Source organism: Oncorhynchus mykiss, chromosome 21 (assembly GCF_057628025.1).
Source record: "Oncorhynchus mykiss isolate SJ-2025 chromosome 21, ASM5762802v1, whole genome shotgun sequence".
Taxonomy (NCBI): Eukaryota; Metazoa; Chordata; class Actinopteri; order Salmoniformes; family Salmonidae; genus Oncorhynchus; species Oncorhynchus mykiss.
Window position 1 is genome coordinate 1527167 of NC_143042.1, and position 24396 is coordinate 1551562.

Here is a 24396-nt window from a genome sequence, read left to right on the forward strand (position 1 = left end):
CCAGACAGGAAGATCACGTCAGTGACTCAACCCATTCAAGTGACGCACCCCTCCTAGGGACGGCATTAACCCCTCACTACACTAACCCTACACTACCCCCACACTACATTAACACCACACTACACTAACTCCACACTACACTAACTCTACACTACACTAACCCTACACTACACTAACCCCACACTACATTAACACCACACTAAACTAACCCTACACTACACTAACTCTACACTACACTAACTCTACACTACACTAACCTTACACTTCACTAACTACACCATACACTAACACCACACTACACTAACCCTACACTACACTAATCTCACACTACACTAAACCCACACTACACAAACCCTACACTACACTAACCCTAACCCCACACTACACAAACCCTACACTAACCCCACACTACAATAACCCTACACTACACTAACTCCACACTACACTAACCCTACACTAACCCCACACTACACTAACCCTACGCTAAACCCACAGTACGCTAACCCTACACTTGAAAAAATGATCAAAAGATAGTCACAAATATTGCTGAAGTTTAGATTGTATTAAAACTGCAGTCCAAAATATATTTTACCTGTTAAAATCCACAGTCAAAAATATTGCGTAACTTTATTGGAATTTACAGTGTTGACTTCAGTGACACATTTATTTTTTGCAACTAGAGCTGGCTTGAGTACAATATGTGTGTGTGTGTGTGTGCATGCATACATGTGTGTGACTGTATGTGAGTGTGTCTCCCTGTGCGTGTGTACTGTATGTGTGTGCCACCGTTTCTGCCTTCAAAGGCTATTGACTTCCTGCTCAACTCTGCACCAACAGGAAATATGTGTTAGGACAAGGGTTTAAATATGACAGGGTTTCTCTATAGAGAAAAACACCAACATTACCCAATCTAGTACATCATCTAGCTTCTATTAAGGGTTCGCCTTTGACTTACAGACAAGTTGTTTTTGCCTGAATTAACTTGCCCACTAAACATTTAACAGTAATAAATATGTTAAATATAAAACAATATTTAATATAAAAATACAAAGTTCCCTCCTTATAGACAACAATACAGATATTGTTATTACTATATCAACCAAAACATGTTACATTGTTAATTATTGTAGTGATAGCTTCTGTCTTTATATTTCCCGACTGCTTCCTGTCTGCGTTAGGAGAGATCCCATTCAGGCAGAGCTTCTATTTCTCAAGCCACTTGGACACCTGTTGGACACTTGGCATCGGAGCCCAGCGTTGGTCAAAGCGTAGGGGAGCCAACTGCATCGTCTGCACCTCTCAGTCAGCAGCACTACCCAGACAAGCTGCTGAGGCTTGGTAAGAGAGCAGCTCCGGTCCCAGAGGAATGGCTGCAGAGAGCACACCCACACAGACTGAAGCTACATTCAAAAGGACACCCTATTCCCTATATAAGCCTATGGGCTCTGGTCAAAAGTAGTGCACTATATAGGAAATAGGGTGCAATTTGGCATACACATTGAGGGCTGTCTACATCGATCTACATTGAACTGTCAGCTGAATAGAAGAGCTGCTGAAGAGACTGTGTGTGAGAGAGAAAGAAAGAGACTGGTTTGGATCTTACACAGGAAGTTACAAAAGAGGGCTATCCCATTGTTAGCGGCTGCATATGGGACAACTTGAAGAGAATAAATCAACCCAGTTGACATGGTAATTTTCTGTTGAGAAGCTACTTTATGGCTGTCTCAGTGAGACGCTAGAGGCATTCTCAGGCCAAAGCTGGTTCTCATCATTAAAAACTCATGATCAGTTCTGGTGTTATGACAAATTTCATGTCAGAGTGGTTGTAAATTGTTCTGGACTTCTGGTAGCCTATGGAAGTCGGTGTATGTCTTTTAAAACTATGTGAAAAATGCAGGAAATTGTACCACCCTATAAATACACATTTTCAAACTAGCCTACTTCTGAAAGAGGATGAAAGATTTGCACGTTATTAACAATACTGTGACGTAATACAATGACTTTCACAAACAATAAGACAAATATGTAAACGTTTCCAATTCCTTATTCAACCAACTTTCAGACAAAGACAATCCATTATAATGAAAGAATGGGGCCAAACGCATTAGGCTGGTTTACACATCATTATCCGATGAAAACTAAAATCCCCTTGTGGATCTCGCGCGGTGTGTCAATGTTGTGCTTGGGAATTGTAGTGCAGTACATTTGCACTGACCAAACGATTAGCTTTTAATGATGAACCTGGACTTTAAATTTGACAGACACACAACTCGAACAACACACAAAGTAATATATACAGTATATATTTCAGAGACTTTATATAATTTAAATGGATTTCAAAACATCATGAATGTCAATATACTCGGATTATACTTCCTCCTTCCAGGCTCTCCATCCCAACATCTGGAAACAAGCACTTTTCGCAGGTGCTATATCAGATTTATTTATTTGTAATGCTATTTCAATAGAAGTACTCTGATTGACATTTACAAATAAGTATATTATTCTCATTAAGAAAAGCTCAAATGAGTGGTGTTCATTGTCCACATGAAAAAATCATAACGCATCACTGTGAGACAGTAACGTTAAGAGCTCTTCTTAGCCTACTATGTTATAGCTGAATCATTTTAGGGGGCAGTGAAGTTGACAGTCTGAGTCAACTCTCCCCCGGATAAAAAGTGACATGTCCCCAAACTCCATGGTATTTTTGGACAATGTATCCGTTTAAAATGTTGAAGCCAGTCTGCTATCGCTGGCTTCGGTCTCGCCACAGTGTGGAAGCAGGCGGGATCCCCCAGGTCTTTGATTAAAAAAAAAAAAAAAACATGAAGGAAAAAAAGCGATTGGCTGACGAGGGCCCCACGTCAATACGCAGTTTGGGAGCGCATAGCTTGGCTAAAGCAGTTAGCAACCAGATAGATACACAGTCGGCGCTCCATCAAACCTTACATCTGTGGATGAAGCGAACCAAGGGGAAACAGCTGTATGCAGGCTATGTTAGCGATCTGAAACGGCAACATCTGACTGTGGACACGTAGGAGAGAGTATTTTCCTACATACATTGTGCTGTCATTTTCTGTCTGCTGTTTTGTGGATAACAAAAGCGAATTCGATTCGAACGGAGTCATTGGAACAGACGAGTGAACGAGAATTGAACCGCAGTGGATGTCTTGCTCTTTCTGTGTTCACATCGTAATACAACTGTAGCTGAGTAATCGCATGGAGATGGAGTAAAATTGAGGTCATCTGGAATTGAATTGCGGCTGAGAGATGGAGAATTTGTTTTGTCCGCTCTGATCTAATAGGAGGGAGAGAAGAACTGCTGGATACATAGGGGATACAACTCCGATATGAACGTGGCTTTCTCGCTCTGCTTGAGGTAGCTGCTAAAGCCAATGAAATACAGCGGTCTTGAGAACGCATACGGTCGCTTTCGAATGTAGATATACCCGTTTATTATTGCACATTTAAATAAAACGAATGTGATCTAATACTAGTAACTAGGAATATCGTTGCATATTTTTTTGTTGAATTACTCTTCCAAGTATCAACCAACCGATCTTCTACGGGAGAATGGCCATAATACGAAAGGTAATGCCTTTACCAATCATGTTGTTGATATAGCTGGAAAGTGCATGCATATTGACACAGTCTAATGACATCTAGCTTGATTATTGGCTGTTTCGCTACGAAATAGCTTTTTAGCTCACTTCTACGGCTCGCTATAGCGCGTGCTGTGGGAAACCGTATCGGCGTTCTGTGGTGCGTCGGCTGGGTTTGCTTAACGTGCCTGGCAGTTGGACACTTGCAACTACTGCTAGTTTGTTGTAACAAGCACTAACAATTTATCTGCATTGTGCGCTCTGTCTGGAAGTCATTTTCAGCGCGAGACTCCATATCCAGCGCGAGCGTAAAGTAACCAAGACTACCGAGGTTTTTACCTTACTACGTTAGCTAGTTAGTTGTCCAAGTTGACGATAAATAACATAACTATTTCGCTGTACATTCGCTTTGGTACAGACCCCTTGACAGTCGATATATGTGCCTGTTCGTTTGTAGAATTAATTATAGCTTCGACAAGACAGCACTGCAGAAGTGTAGCTAGCGAACTATTCCACCATGGTTAGCCAGTTATGCTAGCTAGCTATAAAGACGAGTGGGAAGGGAAAGGCCACAGAGCGTACTCTTCAATAAAGGTAAATGAATAACGTAACATTTATGATCGGAAGAAAATATAATAGAAAATCGAGTCACCGTTAACAGATACTATTGACAGCGTCAATGTTTTTCGGTGTATTTTTTTTTTTTAGCTTGCTCACGGTATCGATTCGACCCACGAAATGAATGAGATCGTTCATTCACAGATTGACGACCCGTCATGTGTGTCATGTTTAACCAGGTTCAGATGTTTTTTGTATTTTCTTTGTAATTACATTTGTCACTTCGGATTTATCTTAATTTGGGGATTTCTAAAAAAAATCTCAGTTAATAAATTATCTGCGCATGGTCGGAAAACTGGTAAACGAGATTATACATTACCAGTGGAAATTACTCGTGTGAAAATATAAATAGTACAATTATGGGGAATTACATTTTTTTCCCCGGTGCTTTAATTAACATTCAGACATGTCCATACATTTCTGAACAAGAGTAATGGAATGGGTAGCGAGCTAATTCGTTTTTAGATGCGACACTGTTTTTCGTCCCAAATTGCACACTTCCATATCAGTGGTTCTCAAACCACTCATCGGGGACCCTTCCTCCTTCCACAATGGAAAAGTTTAAACTGAATCCTTGGGACATGCCAACTCTGACGCTACTCCTAAACGGTTAATGCATGGCTCTCCAATAGGGTTAGTTACAACTGGTGTTGAAACGAAAACCTACAGGAGGTTTAGGGTAGAGATGTCCCAAGGATCCCAGATAGCACTAACCTTTTCACAATTTTATTGTAGCTCTGAACTAGCTCACCTGATTCACCTATTCAAGGGATTGATGATTTGTTGACATGTTGAATCAGGTGTGCTAGTTCTGGAATAGATCAAATACATGGAACGGCTATGGTTCCCCTGAGAAGAGGTTTGATAACCATGACATATAGTAAACTACTTTTGTGTAGGGAATAGCTCTGGTCAAAAGTAGTGTACTATGTAGGGAATAGAGTGAAATTTGGTATATGCAAAACCAAGTCTCCTGTTCTGCAGCTGCAGTAGTGCATGCCAAACCAAGTCTCCTGTTCTGCAGCTGCAGTAGTGCATGCCAAACCAAGTCTCCTGTTCTGCAGCTGCAGTAGTGCATGCCAAACCAAGTCTCCTGTTCTGCAGCTGCAGTAGTGCATGCCAAACCAAGTCTTCCGTTCTGCAGCTGCAGTAGTGCATGCCAAACCAAGTCTCCCGTTCTGCAGCTGCAGTAGTGCATACCAAACCAAGTCTCCTGTTCTGCAGCTGCAGTAGTGCATGCCAAACCAAGCTAATCTCTGAATTGTTTTACGCTGTAACCCTGAGGTCAAGCAGAGTCGGGGTTGAGGTTTACAGTTACTTTAAATTTGGATATGCAATTAAACCAAACTTCTCTGCCTCTTGACTCATTCCTTCACTCTCCCTCTGTTCTCTTTTTTAGTGAATCTGCCCCTTGCTTTGGAGGCAGTGGAGTTAATGGTGTGAGTGAGATTTCTCCCTCCCCACCATCACTACAGCGACACGCCAGAGGCTGTCCACTGTCCAGGCCCAAGCAGTCAGCCTGAGCCTGCTAGTACAGACTATCTGGCCTCCTCTTCTTGTGGTCCCTTATGCTCAATGAAGGCTATCTCTGGGTCGCTACAGGATGGATGGTGTGGATTTGACGGTCCTTGTGTGTCATCATCAGCGCTTGCTCCTCTGTGACTGTTTCCTGTTCTTTTCCATTTATAAAAGAACGCCCCCTCTTCTGGGCCCAACCACCCCTGAGCGCTGTAAAAGTTATAGTAACTATTGTTGCTAAGTGACACTTACAGAGGAGGTTAAGTTAACTCTTCCCCCCCCCCATCCAAACTCCACAGAGGGTTTTCTCCAGAGGTTTTATTTTCTATACCCATATTATATATTTCCCCTCTCAGGAGTTTGTTTGGAAGACGCACAGGTGTTCGGTTCTTCACAACAAAAGTTTTGGTTTATTGTTGGTTGAGGTTTACAGTTACTTTTTCTCAAGGTTTTTGTTCTTCCTTGTAATTTATTTATACCTCATATTTTTGATTTTTTTTCTCATTGCTCACGCACACCCCCTGGAATAAAAAAAATAACAAGATGTCGGAAACAGACAGGTTCCTAGCCCCTTTCCCTCCGCCGCCCAAGAATGTGAATGGTTCCAGCTCGGACACGTACCTTGGTGAGAATTTGGGGACCGACGGTGTCCGCCGACGCCGCCACACCATGGACCGCGACCCCAAACAGGCCGAACATCGCTTCTTCCGGCGCAGCGTCATCTGTGACTCGAACGCCACCGCCTTAGACCTCCCCAGCAAGGCCGTCATCCTCACCTCCCCGCCCGACTGCGAGCCCCCCAGCCTGGGCTGGCTCTCCCTGGCTGTCCCCTCTGTGGTGGTACCCGAGCCGTGCCTGGCGGTGGCCGAGGTGGAAGCAGATGAGGAAGGAGGGGATGGGCCTTGTAGTGCGGTATTAGGGCCCAGTGTTGGTGGCGGTACTAGAGTGGATGGTACGGTAGTGCAGATAAAGCCATGCACGGCAGTATTGGATGTTTGTGGCGGAGAGAAAGGAAAGAAGCTGTCGTCGTTAGCCGCCGCAGAGGCTCCTGGAATGGAGGAGGTGGCGCCCAGTAAAGCGGGAGAGCCCGCGGAGGAGGAGAACGGTAGTGTTACAGAGGAGATGCGAGAGGAGAAGGAGAAGGGGGCGGCTAAGGCCCTGTTAGAGGAGCAGAAGAGGGAAGCAGAGAAAAAGGTTCAGGACGACATAGAGGAAGTAGAGACCAAGGCCATAGGGACCTCGCTGGATGGACGCTTCCTGAAGTTTGACATCGAGATCGGACGCGGATCCTTCAAGACGGTCTACAAGGGCCTGGATACGGAGACTACAGTGGAGGTGGCGTGGTGCGAACTGCAGGTAAGACACAACCCAATCATTTACTATCCTTCTTTACTTCCTTACTCTCTGCTCTGAGTAACATTTTAAGCAGTGTTTTATTATACTCTCTCAGTTCTTCCTCCGCTGCCTATTGTAGTGGAGAACTAAAGTACCTAAATAGATTGGCGTACACAAAATATCCCAGGTATGAAGATACAGATAAGGTGCAGAAGGAAGGATGTAGCTTGCTAGTACCTCGTCTGATAAAGATCACACCGGGTTGACAGATGGATGATGTCAGAGCAGCGCTGAGGTACGATGATGCCTAGCAAGGGTGCAACTGGCAGGTGCTGATGCAACAGCCCAGACAGACAGAATGGCACACAGGATGTTGTTGCTAGTTTCTACATTCTTATTCTGTACAAGAAGTTGTTTTTGTGGTCATGGTTCCCATAGTGCTTAATGTGGGTCATTCATTGAAGAAGCCTGGAGAGAGAGAGAGAGAGGAACATGTCTGTTAGAAAGTTTCAAGTTTGGCAGCCAGCCAGTCATATGACTGGATCTTAGCTGAATTCACAGCTCCGTTTAGAATCTAGCGCAGCTCTAGCTCACGTGGTGGAAGGAGCAGTTGGTTGCTTGGCTCTGTGATACGTTCACTGATAACTAACTCACAAATCCCTCCACGAAGGAGCCTCAGTTTGGGGTCAGGTAAGCAGGGGCGGAGGTTAGTTTAAAAATAACACCTTGTGGTTAAACAGCTGTAACTCAGGGGGTGTGTCTCTAATGGCACCCTATTCCCTGTATAATCGACCACTTTGACCAGAGCCTCAGGGGCACAGTAAAGGGAAAAGGGCACCATTTGGAACGCATTACAGGGGTTCCGTGTTAACCATGCTGTTAATGAAACTCAGTAGGTTCTCATTTAGAGTGCGGTCGGGTCACTCACTGCAATGAAGCTGTTTTCCTCCTGTGTAGGAGTCACAAGGTGCTGTTTCTCCCTCTCTGCTGAAATTCACTTGTTCTGCCACCTTTTCTTTCAAAGAGATGTTTGTGAGTTGTGACTGAGCCCTGGTCCCAGCTCTGTGGCATAGATGGTACTGTTGTCACAATGACTTACGCTACAACTTGTTAGTCATACAGTCAGTTGGGCTCAGATACTAGAAAACTGTCCAATCACAGTCCTCCCCTATAATCCACAACCACGGAATTGAATCACATCACTCAGTCGCCTGGTTGCTGCTGATTGCATGTGCATCATCCAGGCAGCTCATCCAATAGTGAATTTGTAATAACTATAAAGAGCTCCTGGTCTGTAGATTAATGTTATGTTACGTAAATGTGTGTATCCACTCTAACCACAGGTAACGTAATGTTACGTAAATGTGTGTATCCACTCTAACCACAGGTAACGTAATGTACATTGCATGTAGGGTTAAGACCTCTATTTGTCCTGCTGGCTCGGTAATCCTATGGATGTTAGTGTTTGTCAGACAGTTTTGTAAGACAGACTATGTACTTCTACTGACATGGGATGAAGCAGTGGGAGTGGGGTTACACACGCTGCCTGGGTGGGCGTGGCGTCATGAGAGCATCTGGAATTGGTCGATGACTGTTTGTGTGACGTGTGTGAAGAGTTGTGGGGGGTGGTGGGCATCCCTCAATAGCTGAACCAAAGCAGTCCCATCCCGGAGGGAATGAACGAAGGATGGGGGGAATGAAAGAAAGGAGGGAGGCGCGGAGGCGTAGTGGGGTCGTAGGTCATGAGTAGGCGCAGCGAGGAGTTGATGACAATGTTTGCTTTTGACAAAGCGAGGGAGCAGAATGAAAAGGGGAAGTGGACACACACACACACAGACACACAGACACACACACACACACACAGAGAGAGAGAGAGGAGTGCCTGGCCTTGTATGCTGCAGTGGCCTTCTGTCCTTTTGTAGGCCAGGGCTGAGAGTTGGTTGTTGGGTGGAGGAACTCTAGAAGGAAACCACTTTTTAATTGGTCAATGTTTTCTGGGCTTGGGGGACAGTGGGTCGAAAATGAGGAAGAATAATCTAGGCTGCATCCCAAATGGCTCCCTATTTATTGCACTACTGTTGACAAAGGCGGTAAGGCCCATAGGGCTTTGGTCAGAAGTAGTGCACTCTATGGGGAATAGGGTGCCATTTGGGATGTTACCTTGTAGGTGGTCAGTTTTAGAGGGAATTTCAAGGTTTTTGAGCACCAAGCCAGGCTAAGTAGAGGGGGAGGGACCGAGCACCTTTGAGCGTTATTCTAATGCCATTCATGCTGGACTTGAGAGAGATAATTTCTATGGTCTCTTTCTCAATGCAGATTGTCTATGTTTGAGGCCAGAATTGTTTTATCTATTAATACACTTTTTGAGGGGGGGGGGGGGGGGGGCGGCAAGTTAGTCTTTTCCCATCGCTGCAACTCCCGTACGGATTCGGGAGAGGCGAAGGTCAAGAGAGCCATGCCTCCTCCGGAACACAAACCCGCCAAGCCTCACTGCTTCTTGACACACAGCTCACTTAACCCAGAAGCCAGCCTCACCAATGTGTCGGAGGAAACACTGTATTACTGGCGACCGATGTCAGCGTGCATGAGCCAGCCGCCACAAGGAGTCGCTAGAGCACGATGGGACAAGGACATCCCAGCTGGCCAAACCTCCACCTAACCCGGGTGACTCTGGGCCAGTTGTGCACTGCCGGCTGTGACACAACCCGGGATCGAACCCGAATCTGTAGTGACGCCTCAAACACTGCAATGCAGTGCCTTAGACCGCTGTTCCACTCGGGAGGCCCGTGTTTGGGGCCAGATTTAACCTAACGTTACTTTGAAATGTCTTTCTCTTAAGTTGAGGTTTTTGTCTGACTTTCTAGGCTGATCATTTTTGTAAAACAATGATAGTATCTTAAAGAGCCACTGAACACGCTGTTTGGCACGTGTGTTTTTCTGTTGCTCATTAGAAAGACTAGATTTCAGTCTTAGAGGTGTGTCTCCTGACCGATTTCCACTTTTGGTTAATGGTGTTTGTCCCTCATGAGACACTGTAGGAAGCCCATTTAATTTCCTCAACGTCCTCAGAAATCTGTAATTAATTTTTACAATTTGGCCGAGGTTGTTTTAGATGCACAATTTTTCATCCATCAAAGGTGTTTGATGCAGTATTTCTCAAGTAAACAAAATGTGCTACGTGTTCTTATGTAAACAGTCAGAGCTGTTGAGCAGGTCTGTCTCATTGCCCTCTACCCAATAGCATAGACAGTCTCCACAGCTGTTCACCCTATGTTAGTGGGCACCCCAACCTTCATTTACCCGGTGTGACGCGCAGATGTTCCAAACTCCGTTTTAGACCAGACTGACTTCATCCTATTTACACTTTGTAGTAAATTTGGGCACTAGAATAAGTGTTTCTGACTCATATCGATTCCACATAGGCCGTTTTCAAAGGGATTTGTTGCTTTTTAAAGGCAGTCACTCTTTTTAATTACTTAGCCTACCCCTCTTTATACTTGACTGATATTTGCAATTTAAATCCTTTGTTGCCGCGGGAACTCTATTCTTTATTTCATCTTCCTTGTATAGAATTAGGACACAGGGATATGACTGTGAGCTATGAGACTGCAGTCAGCTAAGCTTTGTGGAACGTTAAGTTATTTATGAGAAGTTCTGGAGATAAGCTAAACTCTGTTTTAAAATGATGCTTTATTACCAATGCGGTATTGTAAACACATTGCCGGTGTTTGCTTGTTTGCAGACTTTTTGTACAGCTTTGGCAGTGCTACTGTATCTTCTTTGACACACAAAGACCCAAACGGCATTCCATAGTATGTATGTTGTGAAGCTAGTAGCAGTGACACTGTGTAACTAAGGGAAGGGCAACATCTGAAAATGGCACACTTTGTAGTGTGTACCGGTGCTCAACCAGTCGGCGAAAGCCAACATGGATTTTGCCATTGAGTTGTCTCGCTGAAATGTTGTTACTCTTTCAAATGACTGCTGGACTTGTTGACTGTTTGATCCACACAGCAGACATTGTGGGCTAGGTTAGGAATGCTGTGTTGCACGTGTAGCTCTACATTTTACGTGGTGTCATTACGTCATCTACCTACGTTATATAGGTATGTACCTCATCTACCTATGTTATATAGGTATGTACGTCAGCTTTAACATCGGTTTTGCACATCGCTGTTAAACTAGACATCGGCCAATACCGATGTAGGCATTTTTAGCTAATATCGTCTGATTCCAATATGTTCACCGATATATCGTGCATCCCTAGTATCTTTGACCATCAGTATTTCCAGTCGTGAAATCCATAGATTAGGGCTCAGGACCTCGGTCTGGGGTGAAGGTTCACTTTCCAAGAGGACAACGACCCTAAGCACACAGCCATGACAACGCAGGAGTGGCTTCGGGACAAGTCTCTGAATGTCCTTGAGTGTCCCAGCCAGAGCCGGGGCTTGAACCGGATCGAACATCTCTGGAGAGACCTGAAAATAGCTGTGCAGCGACGCTTCCCATCCAACCTGACAGAGCTGGAGAGGATCTGCAGAGAAGAATGGAAGAAACTCCCCAAATACAGGTGTGCCAAGCCTGTAGCTTCATACCCAAGAAGACTTGAGGCTGTAATTGCTGCCAAAGGTGCTTCAACAAAGTACTTAGTAAAGGGTCTGAATACAGGTAAATTTGATATTTCAGTACATAGGTTTTTAGAAATGCTTGTAATGAAAAAAAAACTGTTTTGTCGTTATGGGGTATTGTGCATAGATTGATGAGGGGGGAATATCTATTGAATCCATTTTAGATTGAGGCTGTAACGTACCAAAATGGGGAAAAAGTCAAGGGGTCTGAATACTTTCTGAATGCACTGTATATGCTCTGAGTACTCACTCTCGTAGCTTTTTTCTTTCAGTGCTTTCTCTCGCTTTCACATCATGTATCTCATGTCTCACTCTCGCTTTGGTTCTGAACTTATTCTCTTGGCTTTTTAAAAATCTTTTGTGCTTTCACCTCATGAGTCTCATCGCTCTTTCTTTTACCTCTCTCTCTCGCTCTCGTGTCCTAAGATGTCAGAGAGAGGACAGGACAGTGGAAACAAAGCAGTGTTATTGTAACTCAGTGGAGGAGACCTGTAAACTCTCATTTTAGGAGACGCGTTCTTCATTCTGCTTTCGCAGAGTGATAGAAACAGAACCTGACTCACAGTTTGCGCAACACCCCATTCCACTAGCCATCCGTCTCTCTTTTTCTCTCTTTTCCCCTCTCTCCCCCTCGCTGACGTGTTTCCTGTGGTTCCTATCGGGTCTGTGTGACCTTGGGTCGTAGTGGAGAGTAGACAGCAGAGTTTTGCTGCCCAAACAGCAACCTATTCCCTATATAGTGCAGTACTTTTCACCAGAGCCCTATGTGTAGTGCACTAAATCGTGAATTGGGCTCCATTTGGGACGTAGACCCAACGTGCTGCTCTAATGGCCCTTAAACTGGTTGTCATGTAGACTCTTCACTTACACTTGGCTCTCCTTCCTCCTTCCGTTATGCTACAGGTCCAGGACCTGCGCCAAGGAAAGTCTAGGCCTACACACACACACACACACACACACACACACACACAGCGACACACGCGTGCGCGACACACACAGACACAGACAGACACACTGAAGCAAGAAGTTTTTAGGGAAAAAACTGCCGTAAAGAATGTAGAAGATGTAAATTGACCCGATTTATTCTAGAATTACAACACAGTAATGGACTAAGAGGTCATACTGGAGGTCTTTCTCTCGCTCTGCTCTGACGTAATCCTTCAGTCGGCCCTGAGCTCTGGGGCTTATCACAGAGATGTTAGTAATCAGAGTAAAGGAATTTGTGAGGGAGGTGACTCTGCCTTGTCTGCCCTGCAGCTAAGACACACACACACACTGAGATCTCAGAGGCAATGGCTAAGTGAGCAGTGGAGAGAGCGAGAGTCTGCGTCCCGAATTGCACACTATTCCCTATTTAGGCTGGTGCACCTCCTCAAAAGTAGTGCACTATGTAAGAAATGGTGCACTATGTAGGGAGTTCTGGGACACAGCCACCGTGTCGTCATCAGTGAATAATGCAGAGGATGTGAACAGGGAGGAGTGCCAAATTGCAACCTATTTTCTTTATAGTGCACTACTTTTAACCAGAGCCCTGATCAAAGGTAGTGCACTATAAAGGGAATAGGGTGCCATTTTTGACAGCCAGAGAGAGAGGACGAAGAAACCCAATCCCATGGATCTGAGCCACAGCCATTTCCCTTCTCTTCCCTTGATTCATTGTTGAAGTACTGTGTGTGTGTCAGTGTTGGGTCAGAGGAAGACAGAGCAGAGGCGAAGGGGCTGCGCTTCCTTCATTTACAAACTCTGTCCTCCTTCCTTGTGGTGTGTGTGTCTTGAGTGTGTGCGTTTACACGTTTTTGAGTGTGAGATATAGGAACATAAGTCTGTAATGGAAATCTACTGAGTGTGTTTGTCTTGTCTCTGAAATATATGATTGACAGTTATTTATTTTTTTTATTTTCTCTCGTTCTCTCTCTGCTTTGCATTTTATCACTCAGCTAGTAAATTTGTCCGTCTGGTTTAGTCTTTGGGCTCCATGTCTGCTGAAAGCATTTGTCTCTCTCTTACCTCCCCCTCTCTCTGTCAGAGCCTTGTGGGTGGGATAAGGGTTTTTGAGTGGCGCAGTGTGGTGTAGAGGATTTGCGTGGTTTGAGTTGCGGCAGCAGTCAGACTAGGCTACACTAGAGCGACATTGGGATTGTTCTGTAACAGGGCTGTGAACAAGGCTGGGTGAATTGGGGACAGGTGAAGCCCCTGTGTGACAGTGGGGTTGTTCTGTAACAGGGCCGTGAACAAGGCTGGGTGAATTGGGGACAGGTGAAGCCCCTGTGTGGCAGTGGGGTTGTTCTGTAACAGGGCCGTGAACAAGGCTGTGTGACAGTGGGGTTGTTCTGTAACAGGGCCGTGAACAAGGCTGGGTGACAGTGGGGTTGTTCTGTAACAGGGCCGTGAACAAGGCTGGGTGAATTGGGGACTGTGTGACAGTGGGGTTGTTCTGTAACAGGGCCGTGAACAAGGCTGTGTGACAGTGGGGTTGTTCTGTAACAGGGCCGTGAACAAGGCTGTGTGACAGTGGGGTTGTTCTGTAACAGGGCCGTGAACAAGGCTGGGTGACAGTGGGGTTGTTCTGTAACAGGGCCGTGAACAAGGCTGGGTGAATTGGGGACAGGTGAAGCCCCTGTGTGACAGTGGGCGCGAACAAGGCTGTGTGACAGTGGGGTTGTTCTGTAACAGGGCCGTGAACAAGGCTGGGTGAATTGGGGACTGTGTGACAGTGGGGTTGTTCTGTAACAGGGCCGTGAACAAGGCTGTGTGACAGTGGGGTTGTTCTGTAACAGGGCCGTGAACAAGGCTGGGTGACAGTGGGGTTGTTCTGTAACAGGGCCGTGAACAAGGCTGTGTGACAGTGGGGTTGTTCTGTAACAGGGCCGTGAACAAGGCTGGGTGACAGTGGGGTTGTTCTGTAACAGGGCAGTGAACAAGGCTGGGTGAATTGGAGACAAGTGAAGCCCCTGCGTCAGACATGCTGTATGATTTACCTCTGAAGAAGCATGACCCAGCTGAGCTTTCTCGCTCGCACTGTCTCTCTTTCGCTCTCTCTCTCTCTCTCTCTCTCTCTCTCTGTCGTTAGCTGTCTCTCTGTGTGTCGCTCTCTCTGTGTCTCTTTCGCTCTCTCTCTCTCTGTCTCTAGCTGTCTCTCTGTGTGTGTGTGTGTCGCTCTCTCTGTCTCTCTCTTTCGCTCTCTCTCTCTGTCTCTAGCTGTCTCTCTGTGTGTGTGTGTCGCTCTCTCTGTCTCTCTCTTTCGCTCTCTCTCTCTCTCTCTCTGTCTCTAGCTGTCTCTCTGTGTGTGTGTGTGTGTGTCGCTCTCTCTGTCTCTCTCTCTCTCTGTCTCTAGCTGTCTCTCTCTGTGTGTGTGTCGTTCTCTCTGTGTCTCTCTTTCCATCTCTGTCTTCCTCTCCTTTTTTGTTTTTCTGTCTTTCTCGTTTCCGTCAGACGCTTGTCTGTTCCCACATCTTAAGCTAACTGTCTGCTCTTTACTTTTACAGCCCGTCTCTCCTCAGTAGCACAGAGCGCTAGGCTAAATGCTAAAAGTCCCAACTGCAGTAGACTAAAAGCTAGAAACTCAACAGAAATAGGCTAAATGCTAGGCTAATAGCTAACATAAAACAGGTCAGCTTGGCCTGCTCTGAAAGAAAGGGAAGGTGAATACCTAGTCAGTTGCACAACTGAATGCATTCAACTGAAATGTCTCTTCTGCATTTAACTCAACCCCTCTGAATCAGAGACGTGCGAGGGGCTGCCTTAATCATCATCTGCACCCGGGGAGCAGTTGTTGTTGGGGGTTAACTGCCTTGCTCAAAGGCAGAACGGCAGATCTTCCCATCTTGCTGGTTCGGTGATTTGAACCAGGGACCTTTCGGTTACCTTATAACCGCTAGGCTACCTACAGCACTGAATCTCCTGTAGGTTTCAATGCCTGTCTTTTTAAAGGGATTGAAGGAAGGGGAGAGAGATGGTGGCATGCCAAGGCTTGTTCTTTCTCTCCGCTCCTCCTGAGATGGGGGTCTAAACTATGTGAAGATGTTTGCTGTAATTCCCCAGATATCCTCAGGGCCAACCAAGACTCTGAGTTTAAGAAGAAAACGTTTTTGTCTCTTCTCTTGGGAAGGCAGTGAACTGCTCATGTTTTCACTGCTCACCTCTACACCTCCTGCCTGCTCCCCCACTTCCACCTCTGTTTTACCTCCCATTATAAGCAATGCAAGTGACTCGTTCCCACGTCATACTTCCGTGTTAATGCCCCTGGTGTTTTGAATGGACTCATGAAAATGTGGTTACATCAGATATATATTTTCAGTTTTAGCGCTGAAGACCATTTTTCGTTAGGTTTTTGCCTATTGAATACCAACCTACAAAAGATCAAAAATGACAAGGCTACTAGCATAGCTTATTGGCTCTATTACTAACCTCTTCTCTCTGGCCAGTGATCAGTTTTTGTCATGCTGATTGTCTCTAAATCATTTTCTGGAAAGGGTTTTTTAAAACCCATGCTGTTTGTGGAACGACAGACAGTCTGGAAGGAGGGCCCGGCCGAAGTGTGTTTCGGATTTAGAAAATTGAGGGGTTATGTTTTTTTATGAGCCAGTTAAACAATAGTGACATTGTCAAAATAATGAAACTAATCAGTTCACATTCTTCACTACAAAACCCCATATTGACAGATGGCTGCAAGTATAAAATCAGTGGAGTTGGATTCCTGTTTTCTATTCTCTTGAGTGAGTCTCCAATGAACGTTCCCTCCAACTCTCCTGCACCTCCCCTTTCCCTCCAACTCTCCTGCACCTCCCCTTTCCCTCCAACTCTCCTGCACCTCCCCTTTCCCTCCAACTCTCCTGCACCTCCCCTTTCCCTCCAACTCTCCTGCACCTCCCCTTTCCCTCCAACTCTCCTGCACCTCCCCTTTCCCTCCAACTCTCCTGCACCTCCCCTTTCCCTCCAACTCTCCTGCACCTCCCCTTTCCCTCCAACTCTCCTGCACCTCCCCTTTCCCTCCAACTCTCCTGCACCTCCCCTTTCCCTCCAACTCTCCTGCACCTCCCCTTTCCCTCCAACTCTCCTGCACCTCCCCTTTCCCTCCAACTCTCCTGCACGTCCCCTTTCCCTCCAACTCTCCTGCACGTCCCCTTTCCCTCCAACTCTCCTGCACCTCCCCTTTCCCTCCAACTCTCCTGCACCTCCCCTTTCCCTCCAACTCTCCTGCACCTCCCCTTTCCCTCCAACTCTCCTGCACCTCCCCTTTCCCTCCAACTCTCCTGTTCAACCACCCACAATCCCACCCTCCAAATTGTTTTAAAAAATATATATGTGGGCCTACAAATGGGGGGGGCCGCAAGTTGCCCATCCCTGACCTATGTGAACTAGTGCAGAAAACAGGCTTGCTGCAATGCAATCTACAGTAGGAACATGGGTCTATTCACTAACAATGCGTTATGATGACATAAGTTGGCCTACTTGTGACTTAAATGTCATGACCTTAAAGAACTGGTGCTGTGGTTTTGACTTTCAATAGCACTACCATGCCACAATGGATCCAGAGAGAGAACAAACCTATTGATCAACAGGCCTTATGTGAGCCTCGGTGGCTAAAACTGGGATAAACTAGACTGCTTGTTCACTTCACTGCATCAGCGTAAGCTGAGCTGCACTGCAGTGACTGTGCTGCCTGCTGCTCTGTAATTGTGTTTGTGTGAGAGAGACAGTCTGTTGTGGTTGATGATGGGTTCTATGTTGTCCACTGCTTCCTGGTTGGTTGGTTTTCTGTTTGCTCTCACATTCCCTGGATTCTTGTGGCAGGACGTCAGTCATTTGTAAGAGCGGGCAGCTCACTGGACAAAAAAACGTGGTTAGGGAGGGGTGTGTGTGACCCTCCTCTCCTTTCTACACCATCCCCATTCCATTGTTCCCTTTCAGAATAACCTGAACCAAGCAGAAAGACCCAATCATGAGCATAGTATCCAGCTGTCTTGATGCATAGAATTTAGTCAAGTCCTCCATTATGGCTCCTGAGTGGCGCAGTGGTTTAAGGCACTGCATCTCAGTGCAAGAGGCATCACTACAGTCCCTGGTTCGAATCTAGGCTGTATCACATCCGGCCATGTTTGGGAGTCCCATAGGGGGGCGCACAATTGGCCCAGCGTCGTCCTGGTTTGGCCGGGGTAGGCCGTCATTGTAAATAAGAATTAGTTCATCTGCTAACCAACATACCAGTTTCTAAAATTGGAGAGTTCATATTTGTAATTTTAGTTTTTTTTGAAGGCCTCAAGTCTAAATCTGTGGTCTAAAAACAAACACATTTTCTCATTTACCGTAAAGGAGGAAGAGCTCATGGTGTCTGTGATCAGAAGGGGAGAGAGAGACTGAGAAGAGAAGAACTGCTGACTCACTGAAGCTTTGGGCTTAATTGACCATTTGATTTTAATTTGGTCGTTTTTGCTTCTACAATGCTCTGAGAGGCCTTAAGACACAGTGGAGGAACAGGGTCACTCTTCTTCTTCTGTCTTTCTTTTCCTGTCTCTTTCTTTGCCCGCTCCCATCTTCTCCTCTCTCTTTCTTTGCCCCCTCCCATCTTCTCCTCTCTCTCTCTGCCCGCTCCCATCTTCTCCTCTCTCTCTCTGCCCGCTCCCATCTTCTCCTCTCTCTCTCTGCCCGCTCCCATCTTCTCCTCTCTCTCTCTGCCCGCTCCCATCTTCTCCTCTCTCTCTCTGCCCGCTCCCATCTTCTCCTCTCTCTCTCTGCCCGCTCCCATCTTCTCCTCTCTCTCTCTCTGCCCGCTCCCATCTTCTCCTCTCTCTCTCTCTGCCCGCTCCCATCTTCTCCTCTCTCTCTCTGCCCGCTCCCATCTTCTCCTCTCTCTCTCTGCCCGCTCCCATCTTCTCCTCTCTCTCTCTGCCCGCTCCCATCTTCTCCTCTCTCTCTCTGCCCGCTCCCATCTTCTCCTACTCCTCTCTCTCTCTGCCCTTATTCACCCCTCTCAGTTCAAAGGGCTTTATTGGCATGGGAAACACGTGTTTACATTACCAAAGCAAGAGAAATAGATGATAAACAAAGGTGAAATAAAAAATGTACAGTAAACATTACGCTCACTAAAATGTCAAAATAATAGACATTTCAAATGTCATAGTATAACATTGTTGTAACAATGTGCAAATAGTTAAAGTACACTAAGGCAAATAAATAGACTCTCCCTGTGTCTCCTGCTCCCTCTCCTTCTCTATCAGAGATTGATGGAGGCAAAAGGCTCCACAGTTCTCCACCTGCATGCTGCAGGGCTAAACCATATCACATGGTGTCTGTTGAAAGTGGAGCTAGCTGGGATAGGATGTAGAGGTCTTGGCCTATAGAAGAGGGCTAGCTCTGAGCTTTGATCACAGCGATATGAATGGAGTGGTTCCCAAGCCAGAAAACGCAGGAATGTGATGAATGTGACTGCTGCTGTTATAACTGTACTACTATATTGTATGATTTGTCCTAACCCAAGTCAGGCTATCCATTATTCAACTGCTCCACTTGGACAAACCACTGAACTTGAAGGAATGTCAATTTTACAGTAGCTTTTTGGGTCAAATGTCACGTTTTGGTGCGCCTTTCCGCAAACACTATTGGGCTGGACTTCTTACTTTGTCTTTTACTTCTCTTGGAGCGTAGGCCATGAGGAAAAAGGCTGTGAGGATTGAGGGAAGGTGTTCAACTCTCCTTCAACTCTGAGGCCGCCATGCTGTCACAGACTATTACATCACATGAAGGTCTGTGTTCACCCCCTACCGCAAGGGGAAAGTAGGGCACCCTGCTCTCTCAAAAACAAAGTTTTGCAGCCCCAGAAATTGAGTGTGATAATAAAGCAATATAAATGGCCATTTTAAATTCTCAGGGCTTTGCCAGAAGAGTAGTGCCTGTCTTCTTCTCAAGGGTATACGGCTGCTGGCCAGTAACAGATTGGTGTGTTTGTGTGGCTATCGGATCTCACCTCACCTCGGTGTCCTCTGTCTCTCTGTGTGTGGATGACGAGGCAGGCTGTATTGTACAGAGAAGGAGAGGGGTGAGATTACGATGACGGGGTGATGATTTATCACTTTTTATCGAGACCTTACCAAAACACACGTTCCCTGAGGGAATATTCTAACCCAGCGAAGGAAGGAGCAGGGGAGAGAGAGAGAGATCTACTTTTTTCCCCTGCTCTCCTTTTTTTTTTTAAGGATCTATAAATAGCAGCACCTCATCTGCCGGGGCTGTTCTGCTGCATGGTCAGAACTGGAGCAGACGCTAGGCAGGGGGAGGGCCTAAGGACTTGAGATGGAGACATAGCCAGTCTGAGGCAAAGACTGGGACGGGGACATGAGGACGGAGACAGAGGCTGCATGGTCAGAACTGGAGCAGAAACCAGGGAGAGCCCAATGACACGACAGACTAGAAACTGGGACAGAGAGTTTAGAGTGTAGGGATGGGGACAGAGAGTTTAGAGTACAGGGACAGAGACTGAGTTTAGAGTGTAGGGACGGGGACAGAGACTGAGTTTAGAGTGAAGGGACGGGGACAGAGACTGAGTTTAGAGTGTAGGGACGGGGACAGAGACTGAGTTTAGAGTGTAGGGATGGGGACAGAGACTGAGTTTCGAGTGTAGGGATGGGGACAGAGACTGAGTTTAGAGTGTAGGGATGGGGACAGAGACTGAGTTTAGAGTGTAGGGATGGGGACAGAGACTGAGTTTCGAGTGTAGGGATGGGGACAGAGACTGAGTTTAGAGTGTAGTAATGGGGAGAGACTGAGTTTAGAGTGTAGGGACAGGGACAGAGACTGAGTTTAGAGTGTAGGGATGGGGACAGAGACTGAGTTTAGAGTGTAGGGATGGGGACAGAGACTGAGTTTAGAGTGTAGGGATGGGGACAGAGACTGAGTTTAGAGTGTAGGGATGGGGACAGAGACTGAGTTTAGAGTGTAGGGATGGGGACAGAGACTGAGTTTCGAGTGTAGGGATGGGGACAGAGACTGAGTTTAGAGTGTAGGGATGGGGACAGAGACCGAGGGACAGGGTTAGAGGTGGGGACAGAGAGTGACTGACAGGGACAGGGATAGAGATAGGGTTAGAGGTGGGGACAGAGAGGGACTGACAGGGATAGAGGTAGGGATAGGGTTAGAGGTGGGGACAGAGAGGGACTGACAGGGACAGGGATAGAGGTGGGGACAGAGAGGGACTGACAGCGACTGAGGGACAGGGTTAGAGGTGGGGACAGAGAGGGACTGACAGGGACAGAGACTGAGGGACAGGGTTAGAGGTGGGGACAGAGAGGGACTGACAGGGACAGAGACTGAGGGACAGGGTTAGAGGCAGTAGCTGAGTAGGGATGGGTATGCGTAATCGAATACTCGAACGGAAGTCAAAACTCTTTCTTTAACCAGAGATCACCATTATTTCAAATACTGTTAAACTTCTTGGTGGAATGTGCTTTGTGGCTTGTTGTCTTGACGACCACGTCAATTTCCTTTCACTCTAGTGTTCCATTTGTACATTTGCGGGGCACAAAAAAAATTTAACCAAGGAAAGCATCACACAATTCTAGTCCCTAAACGTTGTTTCCCCTCCATGTCTCACTCACTCAATTGCATTCGGACACAAGCGCCTGTTACAAATAAATGCCTTTAAAAACGGTGGGATGGTGGGAATAATAAATGCCTCTGATGGGATCCATGCCAAACAACGACAGTTATCACATGCAAAATGCACTGGTTGATTTGAAGTAGGGAAATATGTGTCCCGTCTACTTTCCGCTTAGGCTACTTTGCGAACTCCTAGTGCCATTTAGAATTGATTAGCCTGGAAGGCTCTCCCATCTCCACAGAGCAACTCTGGAGCTCTGTCAGTGACCAAGGCCCTTCTCCCCCGATTGCTCAGTTTGGCCTGGTGGACTCAAATCAAGTTGTAGAAACAACACAAGGATGATCAATGGAAACAGGATGCACCTGAGCTCAATTTCGAGTCTCATAGCAAAGGGTTTTTATACATTTCCAAACATTTCTAAAAACCCGTGGTTGCTTTGTCATTATGAGGTATTTTAATGTAGATTGATGAGGAAGAAGTTGTATTTACCCCATTATAGAACAAGGATGTAAGGTAACAATGTGGACGAAGTCAATACCTTACAAATGCATTCATATACTTATATCACCCCCCCAAAAAGCATGCAAGTACTGGAATAGTCAAATGCCCGTCCTCCTGACGGAGGCAGTAACAGAGACACAGCCCGGTGACAGTGGAAGCACGCTGTGTCCTCTAGCCTATGTCACTGTGCCTGCTGTCACCGCGGTTCAGGTGACCTGTCAATGTCAACACATTCCCATGTCATCTACAGGGCAGTGTGTGTGTGTGTGTGTGTGTGTGTTAGATGTTACAATCCCTCTCATGTGGAACTCATAATTGAGCTCATGTTTCTCTGTGGTTATTTGATCATCATGTCACCAGTTGGTGTGTAACTGTCTGCATTTTCCATTATCATCTCTCCCACACTCTCTCTGCACTGGTATGTCCTTTCACTGCTTTCCCTGTGACGTGTTGGTTGGCTCAGTGCGTACATGTCACCCCTCGCCTTGGTAGTTTGAGAGAGACAGGAGGGAGGGAGAGAATAAAGGTGGGGGGGTGAGAATAAAGGTGGGGGGAGAGAGAATAAAGGTGGGGGAGGGATGAGTGTTGGCCTGCCTGCCTGCTTGTAAGAGCGAGGGGGGAGAGAAGGGGTGTGTGGGCCTGCCTGCTTGTAAGAGCGAGGGGGGAGAGAAGGGGTGTGTGGGCCTGCCTGCTTCAGCTGACCGGTGCTCTCATGTCTCTCCTCTCAGCCCCAGAGCTCCAGATAACTAGTGGAAGAATGTTAATGTCTCTCTGCTATGTGGTGAACTGAACTCTACAGTGCAAGGCCAGGCCATGACGCAGTGGTCCTGTACTGCTGCCTTTAGAGGTTTGTACTTGCAGACACCCTCCGTCTCATGGATTTATCAATGGTGGAAGGTAACACCCTCCAGCCAATGATGTCACCAATCCAATGCTATGTGCTATTCTCTCTTTTCAGGTAATTATCTTTAAGTGTCCTACATGACCGTGTCCTACTGCTGCTTTCAGTCCCTTTACTACAGCAGGGATGACCAATCCTGTAGAGATATTTGCTATGCACTGCAGGGTTTGTTCCATACCTGCTCTAATAAGGGATCATTACTCTCTAGTGTCAAAAAGGACCAATATGATTTGGTTCTCCCTTACAGAGAACTTGATTGGTTCCCATTCTCTTAGTCAGGAAATGAGCTCCATCACCAGTGTACAGTAGATCTGTTAAGATGACTCCTCCCTCACAAGCCATGTGTGTCATGTTGTCAAAGAGCCGACACTTAATAATAAAAGCCTACAGTCAGTCAGCTGGGGCTTCTGGGAAACCATAACTGTGTTCCAGTACTCATTCTAACCACACTAACTGTACTATTTGTGACGTAAATTGAGTATATTGTATGCTTATCGCTCCGAGGGCGAAACGGACAATCTGATAACGCTCTGGATTTACGAACGCCCAGAGTGCACTCTGGCACTCCAGGTTGAATTTACGAATACACCCCGAAATTGTAAAATGTCTAGCTAGTCATTTGTTACGCTAACAAGCTAGCAAGAGGTTGCACAGCAACAGCATCAACTTCCGGTAGACGGGCGGCGCGGCGCGTACGCTCAACTGAAACACTACCGTTCATTTACAGTATACTAAAAGGAATGTATAGTGTGTGTGTGTACCCATTAAGTAGGTAGTATACAGTATGATAGTATGGGTATTCTAACACCACTCATGACTTTATATTGCCGGTTGTGTTTAGAAACATGGAACCAAAGGTATGCAAATGAATGTCTTGCCATGGCTTGATATGCATGTGTCACTCCCTCTCCTCCCTCTCCACCCTCCCCTCCCTCCAGCTCTGTTATACAGCTTGTTTTACAGTATGCACCAACCTGCAGTCTGTGTAATGCCATCTCATTCCCTGCCTGGCCCTGCATCAGCCAGTCACATGGTTTGCAGGCAGGCAGGGATAAATCTGGAGGCTGCGAAATATTCAGACTGTTTGTGTGCACGTGGGTCTGTGGCAGAGCAGGGCTGCAACCGGCCGACTCATCTATTTTATATGGAGAGTCTCAGGCCAGGCCGGGTCCTAGACACTATTCCTGCATCTGTTTTATATGGAGAGTCTCAGGCCAGGCCGGGTCCTAGACACTATTCCTGCATCTGTTTTATATGGAGAGTCTCAGGCCAGGCCGGGTCCTAGACACCATTCCTGCTCTGGCTGCATCTGTTTTATATGGAGAGTCTCAGGCCGGGTCCTAGACACCATTCCTGCTCTGGCTGCATCTATTTTATATGGAGAGTCTCAGGCCAGGCCGGGTCCTAGACACCATTCCTGCATCTATTTTATATGGAGAGTCTCAGGCCAGGCCGGGTCCTAGACACCATTCCTGCTCTGGCTGCATCTGTTTTATATGGAGAGTCTCAGGCCGGGTCCTAGACACCATTCCTGCTCTGGCTGCATCTATTTTATATGGAGAGTCTCAGGCCAGGCCGGGTCCTAGACACCATTCCTGCATCTATTTTATATGGAGAGTCTCAGGCCAGGCCGGGTCCTAGACACCATTCCTGCTCTGGCTGCATCTGTTTTACAAATTCAGCCTGTGGGCCGCCAGTTGG

General features: G+C 46.5%; 1 protein-coding gene across 5 annotated transcripts in view; it reads left to right on the forward strand.

The window, feature by feature from the left end:
- Nucleotides 1–2734: 2734 nt before the first annotated feature.
- Nucleotides 2735–24396, forward strand: part of LOC110490805 (serine/threonine-protein kinase WNK1) — a 170598-nt gene continuing 148936 nt past the window's right edge. For all 5 annotated transcript variants that reach the window (XM_090213398.1, XM_090213400.1, XM_090213399.1 and 2 more), the window contains exons 1-2: nt 2735–3591; nt 5620–7094. In XM_090213398.1, the coding sequence (XP_090069524.1) occupies nt 6282–7094 (813 nt within the window). In that variant the 5' untranslated portion in view covers nt 2735–3591; nt 5620–6281. The remainder of the gene's footprint in view (nt 3592–5619; nt 7095–24396) is intronic.